This window comes from Platalea leucorodia, assembly GCF_965183815.1.
Source record: "Platalea leucorodia genome assembly, chromosome: 4".
In the NCBI taxonomy this organism is placed as follows: domain Eukaryota; kingdom Metazoa; phylum Chordata; class Aves; order Pelecaniformes; family Threskiornithidae; genus Platalea; species Platalea leucorodia.
In genome coordinates, this window is record NC_138826.1 from 72,917,967 (window position 1) to 72,926,433 (window position 8,467).

Sequence of the window (8,467 nt, forward strand, 5' to 3'; positions counted from 1 at the left end):
GAGGCTGCCTGAACGTCCCATCCTGGCAGGTACCAGGCAGCAGTTCATCACACGTTGAGCGATGCCGTGTGACTACAAGTGCATCTCTCCCACTGCCAAAATTCAGACATGGGAGGAAGCAGGTTGCCAAAGCAAGTCACAAAGCTCTCAGTTCTCCCTGCCTGCAAGCATAGGGCCCTCTGGGAAAGGAGACAGCAAGGAGCAGGCCCAGAGCCACATACCTCGTTTTAGACAGCTACACGTTGGGCAACTCCATTTGAAATGAGAAGGTTCCTTACTAACACAGTTTAATTTTCATAAATACTCTTACAGCTCAGTGGGTATTGTCTGAATCAACTTGACCAATACAGAACTGTGCTTTCTAGGTGTTCTCAGAGCTTAACAGCAAATCCATAAAAACATTTAATAACTACGTCCTCTGAGCTTCTCCATTCCGGCCCCAGGGACACCAGTTACTATAATGAGTGTGCACAAACTTCCACAAATTACAGCCTACAGCTCACGTCCTAAAACCATGTTTGAGCATCTCATTGTAGAATTTTCAAAACCATTTTCAGAGCACGTTCCTGTCTTCTACGAATGATATTATAAGCTCCGAAAAAGTTATATAGGCTACATATTCAAGCACCACCATTGGCTTTGAATTTACATCTGAGTTTGTTCTATTCCCACCGAAGAGATCTGCCTTTTCTAATATAGGTAAGAATCTTAAACTTGCACATTCTAGGCTCCTCCAAAAAAAAAAAAACAAAAACCAAACACAAAACCCCAAACCCCACAACCCACCCACAACAAAACAAAAAACTCCAAACTGTGTAAAGTATAAAATTCTGTTACTAGGGAAATTAAAAAGCACTTCAGTAATTTTTAATAACATAAAAAACAAACATCACCCAAGAAAGACTATTTTTTTAGAAACATTTTAAACTCTGTTGTGTTGCTAGGCAGAGCAAAATCAAAGGCAATGGGGACAAGTGGTGAAATGAGAGCTACGATCTACCAAGAAATGAAAAAACTGCCACATTCTAATGAAAAGCTGCAATTTGCATATTGCTAGAAATAGAACATTTGTCAAAGGTGATAGGAACATAAAAAACCAAATGACTCCAAACCCCACTACTCTCAAGGTTAGCAATATTTCAATGACCTTGAGCCTGGCCTTGAATTTAATAAGTACCAGCTCCACAGAAAAGGATGCTTTTCAATCCCTGTGCACACTTCGGTTTAAATCATGCTCCACTTCATTTTTTTTTTTTTTTTAAACTAGAATGGTGTTACACTGAGATCCTCAATTCCCACTTAATCCAATAATGGAAGGCAGTTTTGCAAACAGTCTGTTCTCCTTATCCTTCCCCATTCTGCCAATTTTGTTTAAATGCTTCCTCTCTAGCCAGTTAGTTTCTAAACAGTTCAGCATATGCGGTTTGGGAATTACAGGGTGGGTGGGAGGAGGGAATACAATTATCAATAACTGCTTTCTCACAAAGCTAAAGGAAATCTAGTCTGAAATCGCTTTTCCTGGTTCAGATCTTAGTCACTTAGCATTTTTAAGCAGCTATCACAGGTAAATCACACACTTCTCCCACCACCCAATAGAAAATACATTCATAAATTCAAACAGATGCCCCCTCTTTAAAGCTTCTGTGTAGTCTTAGATAGCTCTGAAACAGCGATCTAAGCGCCAACACTGGGAACACTGGAGTTTCATAAGCACAACGTTACTTTGCCAAGCACTTAGACACACACAGCCACAACAAGAAGTATGTGAAAATCTTCTGGGGCAAGACAAAAACACCCTAAATCAGATCCTGTGTGATGACTACTCACTAACCAGCCTTGCTCTGGAAGGCAATCTCTCCAGAACAGTAATTTTCCAATGAGATTATCACATCCCCGTTTAAAACAACCATAAGCACTCAGCATTCACGATATACTGGGTATGTGAAAACTAGTTACATTTATTTAAAATTCTAGATTATACTAAAGAAAGCTGTCAGATCACACTACCCCAGTACCAACAGATGACCAGCATGCACAAGGTACATCCCAGTTCATACATCCTACTGGTGCACGGGAAAACAGGTAACCATTAATTCAGCACAACGCTTCAAGAAACACGTAACATCTGCAAGAGTGAATACAACATGCAGAACATTTAAATAATCTCTAATTGCTCTCTACCCTCGGGTGCAGTATTCTCTTGTTTATAAATAAAATACTACACAGCATAACGGGAACTGCTCTTTTCCAGCAGCCCCCAAACTATCCGGATTTATGGGCAACTGCCAGTTCAAACTCTCATGCTGATCGCCGTGCACCCTGACAAAAATCCTGAGAAGCTTTACACAGCGATAATCTTCAGTTCACTACGTGACCGCAGAGTGATCTGAAACCTGACGGTACATCGAGTACCTCCCTCTTGGGATTACTGCCTCTAGATGTTAAGCTTTTAGTTAGCTGTTTGGGGCCTGTTTGTTTTTAGAAGAGTTCATCCACTCGGGTTAATTACACTCTCTCTTTCAGAAAGCAACAGCCATGCCCACCTGCTGACTGAAATGATGGTTTGGGTCAGACTTTAGACAAAACTGTAACAACGCACAAAAAAATAAAACCCTGCTCTACCGAAGCGGCCGTTGGCTTGGGGGGATTTTTTGGTTTGTTCCCCCGTGATGTGAATGGCGCAAACCGCCGCCCCCCGCAGAGGGGGGCCGCGCGGGAAGGCTCGGCGGGCGCGCCTTTAGCGGCGCGGCTCCGCCGCGAGCGCCGGGCACCGCGGGGAGCGGACCTCAGACAGCCGCTGAAACGGCAGCGCGGCCTCCCGCTGCCCGCACAGCGCCTGGCGCCGGCAGCTCCGCGGGGGGAGGCGGCGCCCGGCTCTCCCGGGCCCCGGGGGCGGCAGCGCCGCAGGCCCCCACCCCGCCGCTGACCTACGGCCTCGGCAGGCCCCGCCCCGCGGCGGGGGGGGGGGTAGGGAGCGGGCCCCGGGCCTGCCAATCACGGTGAACGGCCGGCCGGCCTGCCCGGTACCGCCGTGACCTCCGGGGCTTCGGCGGCTCCGCCCCCTCCTCCCCTCCCCCGCCCCGGCCGGGGGGCACTTACCGTCCCGGGACGTGCCCATGAGCTGGTCCAGCATGGCGCGCATCTGGGCCTGCGCCGACATCTTGAGCGCGCGGGTGGGCCGGCCCGGCCCGGCCGAGTCACGCCGACAGCGGCCTACAAGGCCCGAGGCCCGGCGCGGCGCTCAGCCCTCCCCCTCGCGTCACTGGCGGGCCCGGGCGGAGCCGCTCCCCCGACGCCGCGCGGGGGGGGGGGGCGGGAAGCGGGCGCTGCCTCTGCCTCGCGCTCCCGGTAAAAGGCGGAGCGGGAAACCTGCCTCGCGCCGGCCTCGCCGCCGCCACCGCCGCCACCCCTCCCCCCTCCGCTCCTCCCGCTTCCTCTCACGCCTGCCACGCGCGCGCGCCAGCGGTAACGGAAACCCGCGCGCACGCGCCCTGGGCTCCTTCGTCCGCTCCCCGACGTCAGCGCGGACGTGCCTTGGCGCCCGCTGATTGGCCACGGCCTGCGATGTTCAGCCGGTGACGCACCGCGCGCCGAGGTCCCTGATTGGGCCGTCGAGCCTTTCGCCGGACTGGGCCCCTGGGGCGCGCTGATTGGCCGGGCGGCCCCGCGGAGCTGCTGTGACGTCCCGGTCTCCGGCTCGGCGGCGGCGGCCTCGTCCGCAGCGGTCGCGGCCGCCGGGAGCGGCAGCGGGGCGCCGGGCCGGGCGCTCCGGGGCGGGGGGGGGCTGTGGGGGCCCGGGCAGCAGAAGTCGGGCAGCGCCCGGTCCGGTGGGTGCGTCCCGGGTTCTTGCCTCTCTGAGGGGAAACCCAACCGGAACAGTTTCATGACGGCTGACTCTATAACGTCCCAAAGCACGTGGCTGAGCCGAAATTAACTGCAAAGCAGGAGGGGCACCCGGGCTATGTAACGGACGTCTCTTAGAGCCCAGTCCCGTGTAACGGACGTCTCTTAGAGCCCGGTCCCGCTTACTCACCCCCGGGAGGGGCACGCCGGCTCTTCGCCGGGACGCTCACGAGTTAGGAAACGCGCGGGTGCGCGTAGGCGCGGGGGCTCGGTAGGCGCGGGCGTGAAGGGGTACGTGCGTCTGCGCTAGCGCCGGCAGAATGTGCTTCTCAAAGACAACTCCCTTCATCCGACTGACGTTCAGCATCGTTTTAACGGCTCCGTTCTTCTCTTGAGCTGTCAAGCGCCGTTACGGCTGCATTGGTGAGAAAAGCCACTGCAATACCCGCTTTGTAGAGAACCTCCCTTAAAACTGAAGTTACCGTTACGTGTTGCAGCTAATTGAACTTACAGAGCACCAGGGACCAATCTCAAAAACAGTATTTTCACAATTTCTGTCTATCCTAACGCCTGCATTTTGTGACTCTCCCTTCCTTAACCATCGTGTTGCCACCTAGTGCCCAAAAGCCGTCAAGGACTGTCACAGGGATCCATTCTAATCATCCACAACCAGGGTCGCATTCGACTTTTAAGGTTAGCTTAATATGAGTGAGAAAAGGCAACATAAAAAGCCACTAAAAAACCTACCCCCAATTATCTGGATTTCACAAGGACTTGCAGAGAAGATGCAATGCTCAGACAGGAGTCTTCTATAACACGTTTAGGAGAAGATTCCCTACCCAGTGCTCCTCAGCTATTCAGAACATGTCCCAGCTTTGTTTTTTCTTTTAACATATTAATTTACTGTTGTTAGTCATTACATGACTTTGGATTGAAGGGGAAGTACTGGAAGAGATACAGATACTGGTTAAAATTTTCTCTATTTAGTACCTTAGTATGTTTAGGGGAAACTGAGAAATTTTAGCTGTTATTTGTACCCACATCATAGAACCTTTAGCTCTAGGTACTCTTTAAAGAGTATCTTTTTCTGGCCAAATATCAGCTTTTCTTCCAGAACTGGTTTCAGCGGGCCGTTTATTTTTCTTCTGGAGCAAGATTTGGCTACAGGCTTTGGATGAAGCGAACCTTGAGTCCATCTGGAAAGTACATTGCAGGATGCAGCAGCTGCATGAAATAACTGAGAACAACAAATACGTCACAGCCATTCTCAGGGTACGGTGACTTCCCATAACTTTCATCTACTGAGCTGCAAATAGGCTGGTACTTTCCCACCCGTGATATCAACACTTTTCCAAAAAAACCACCAAAACACCACTGTTTAACTAGTGAGACACTGCAAGCATTGCAAACTGGATTTTTGGTCTACAGAATGCTAAAACTTGCAGTTCACATCTCCCTACCTTACCTAAGTAGCCCAGATCTCCCCAGTTTTAAGGATCTGTTGTGCCTATCCACTCTACTTTGGGGATTAAACTATCCCTGAGTTTTAAATACAGGGGAAGGAGAATATATAGATTTAGATGAAGTAATTCTATTTGCAATGCTTTTCTGACAGAATACTTTGTTTTCCCTGGCAGTAAAAAAAACAAGCACTCTTTTGCTATCCTTGCTTATAGCTCCTCCCCCATGTTAACAAGCCTCCCATTTTTACCCATTATAAGTCATCCTTATTACAGATTTCTTACACATCTTGCGTATCATTCAACCCTCTTCTGAGAAGAGGGCAGCAACAATTCAAGCCAGTATTTCTTTTCTTATAAAGAGAAACTTGCTGTTCCAGACTGCAAGACAGGCAAGAAAATGGCAGCCTATTTTGTGTATGTAGTGTAACTGGCTGCCATCAGTTCCATTTAGTTTTTCTGAGATTCACAGTATGTAAGAACAGCATAGGAAGCCTACAGTCGCAGAGCTGACTGCTCAGAGACACTGAGAAACACGTAATTCATTAAGTAGTGTTTGTCTCTTAGAATTGTTACCATTTCTTCAAGATGAAAGAGGTTTGTGTTACTGCAGTGCTCACCAGAATCCACTAACGTTCCAAAGAAAGGGCCTTTGCTCTTGGGAGAGTAGAAAATTCCCTACACACAGAACATGGCTGGAAAACCCTACGGTAAACAGACAAATTCTCTTACCTACAGATTTTGAGGGGGGAACCAAGAATGTTTGCAACCCCTTAGACAAAACAGCTGAGCAGTGAAGGCTGTCATGTTTTTCCACTACAAAGAACCTTCCTCTTGCTCCGTGGAGGTTGCCTGTCATACCACACGTTCAGACTGAAGGGGTGTGTCAGGTACGCCTGATAAGCTGAGAGCGGGACTCCCAGTTATGGCTCTTTCACACCACACCCGCAACCTAAAACCGACAGAAAACACACACGAGAAAGCCCAGGCCGTTGCCGTAGCCTAGGACATTTATTCAGGAATAAATAGGGAACACAACACAATCATCCTAACCCTTCCCTCCCGGCTGCTGAGGCAACCTGAAGCCCACCAGGCCGGCCACCTCCTCAGGCGAGCGCTCCCCTTTGCCGTGGTACTCCTGGTGAAGGGCCGCGTGCTCCCGGACGCTGCGCAGCAGGCAGAGGTAGGTGGCAGCCTGGAAGTGCAGCTCCTGCTGGGCCCGGCACAGCTTCTCGCTGGTGACCTGCCGAGAGGAGGGAACAAGCCCCGGAGACTTCACCTCCCCCCGCCGCCCCCCGAGGACGGCGGGCTCCCGCGCGGGGCTGCGCGGCCTCGCCCCCTCAGGGGAGGGAGGAAGGGGGGGGGGGGGGGCGGAAAGGAGCCGGCGCGTACCCGGTGGGCGCGGAAGGCCGCGACGAGGTGCTGGTAGGCGGGCGTGTCGCGATAGGGGCGGCCCGGCCCGCCGCTGGCGTAGCGGAGCTCGCGCAGGAGCCCGCGCAAGGTCCGCAGCGGAGAGCCCAGCGCCGCCATCTTCCAGCGCCGCCGCCTCCCTGCGGCGGCGGCCAATCAGGAAGCGGCCGGCGCGCGCGTGCTTCACCCTCCGCGCCTTCGGCCCGGGGGGGCGGGGCGGGGCGGGTGGAGGCGCGGCTCCGCCAGGGCGGGCTATCGAGCGCCGAGTGGAACGATCGCCTTCCCCTACCCGCCCTCCCCCGCAATCAGCGGAGGTCAAGTGCCGGAGGTCGAGCGTCGCGGCGAGGCCGTGCCGAGGCCCGTGCGCGCGCCCCGCCCGGCCTCGCGCTTGGCCGTTGGGCGGGGGGAGGAGCGACCCGCCGGCGGCCTGTGCGCGGCGCCGAAGGCCGCGGAGCGGGATCGCTGGGAGGCAGCCGAGGGGCCGATCGCGCCGCGGGAAGCCGAGCCGGGCCACGGCCCCTCCGCTTCCCGAGCAGCCCACGCCTGTTTCTGAGGTCTCCGGTCTTAAAACGATGTACAGCGCCTTAGAACCTCCGGGGGACGCTCAGAAACCCCGGGAGACGCCGAGCCCCGGCTGACAGGCCCGCCGCTGTGGAACGCCGCCGCGGCTTGAGCGTTGAGGAGCTCACGCGGGGCGCGGCCGTCGCGCCTCAGCCGGAGACGGTGGGGGAGGAAAAAAAACGCCCACCCCAGATGGGACTCGAACCCACAATCCCTGGCTTAGGAGGCCAATGCCTTATCCATTAGGCCACTGGGGCTACCGCGAGAGACGTCTTCCTCCGTGCCTACTTCTCGCCTGTCCCCGCCCCCTCCCTTTTATGGCGAGCGCCGAAGCCGCCGGCCGCGTGGCGCCTCCCCGCGCGCGGAGCGGCAGGTGGCTGCCGCGTACCCCCGTGGGAGCGCGGGCGGGAAAAGGCGGGTTCCCTTCAGCTCGTACGTCAGGCCAGGAGGTCAGGCTTCGCCTTGAAAGAGCGCACCCCAGGACGGAAGAGCTCCCTTCTTGTACTAATCCTCCGGTAGTTTTAAAATGCTGCTTCTTGCTCGCAGCATTTCCCTTGCCCGCGTGGTTGCCCTGACTGAAGAAAGCTAGCAACCCCTCACCCCCAAACCAACCATGAAAAACCCAACAAAAAGCGTGAAGTGAAACTTTTTTACATTTTTATTTTTGTGAGAAATCACAGAGACAAGGCTAATATGTACATTCCTCTTTATTTAATACAGCACAGACACATGACACATAAAAAAAAAAAAAGAAAAGTACACTCATGAAAAAAGCCTGTCGCAGTTAGGGACAGGGAACAGCTACGCCGAATTGAGTAAGGCTCCTACTGCAGAACAGGGGTCTGCCAGCAAGGTTGGATCCCAGAGCAAAGTCTGCTGCCAAAAAAAATCTTTGCACTCCTTTCAGGAAAGCAGAAAATAAAAGGGCAAGTCCCTCTCGGAACAGGTGGAGGCAGCATTATCTGCAAGGTTCACTGTGAATGGCCCAAAGCACTGATAAAATGAGAAATGCTCTCCAGCTGTTCTTGCAGAGGGCCAATAGCCCTGACCTCTGAAAACATCAGACTTCTCAGGGATAGCAAACCTGAGTATCTGGAAGGAGTGAAGACATCAAGTAGTCACACAGAGGAGAGTTAGAATTAAGTCTCCCTTATAGGGCTCTGCTAGCCACAACAGGGAATGTGCAGGGGAAC

General features: G+C 53.4%; 2 protein-coding genes across 7 annotated transcripts in view; both read right to left on the reverse strand.

The window, feature by feature from the left end:
• The window catches only part of LOC309588637 (putative RNA-binding protein Luc7-like 2), a 37,670-nt gene extending 34,211 nt beyond the window's left edge, over nt 1-3,459 (reverse strand). Inside the window, exon 1 of one of the 3 annotated variants that reach the window (XM_082308133.1) lies at nt 3,100-3,459. Coding sequence is in view for 1 of the 3 variants with exons in the window: in XM_082308134.1 (XP_082164260.1) it covers nt 3,100-3,160 (61 nt within the window). In the remaining 2 variants the exon portion in view is untranslated. The remainder of the gene's footprint in view (nt 1-3,099) is intronic. The other 2 variants (XM_082308135.1, XM_082308134.1) reach the window with 2 other exon arrangements.
• A 352-nt stretch (nt 3,460-3,811) lies between these two features.
• Nucleotides 3,812-6,914, reverse strand: FMC1 (formation of mitochondrial complex V assembly factor 1 homolog). 4 transcript variants are annotated; one of them, XM_082308138.1, is made up of 6 exons: nt 6,696-6,914; nt 6,357-6,546; nt 6,036-6,255; nt 4,885-5,039; nt 4,591-4,788; nt 3,812-4,258 (listed from the first exon to the last, which is right to left on the reverse strand). In XM_082308138.1, the coding sequence occupies exons 1-3, from the start codon at nt 6,831-6,833 to the stop codon at nt 6,227-6,229; spliced, it is 357 nt and encodes a 118-aa protein (XP_082164264.1). In that variant the 5' UTR covers nt 6,834-6,914; the 3' UTR covers nt 3,812-4,258; nt 4,591-4,788; nt 4,885-5,039; nt 6,036-6,226. The 4 variants fall into 4 exon arrangements, with proteins under 4 accessions (XP_082164264.1, XP_082164262.1, XP_082164263.1 ...); XM_082308136.1 differs by having other exon boundaries at nt 4,885-5,080; XM_082308137.1 differs by lacking the exon at nt 4,591-4,788 and having other exon boundaries at nt 3,813-4,258; nt 4,885-5,080.
• Between the last annotated feature and the right edge of the window lie 1,553 nt (nt 6,915-8,467).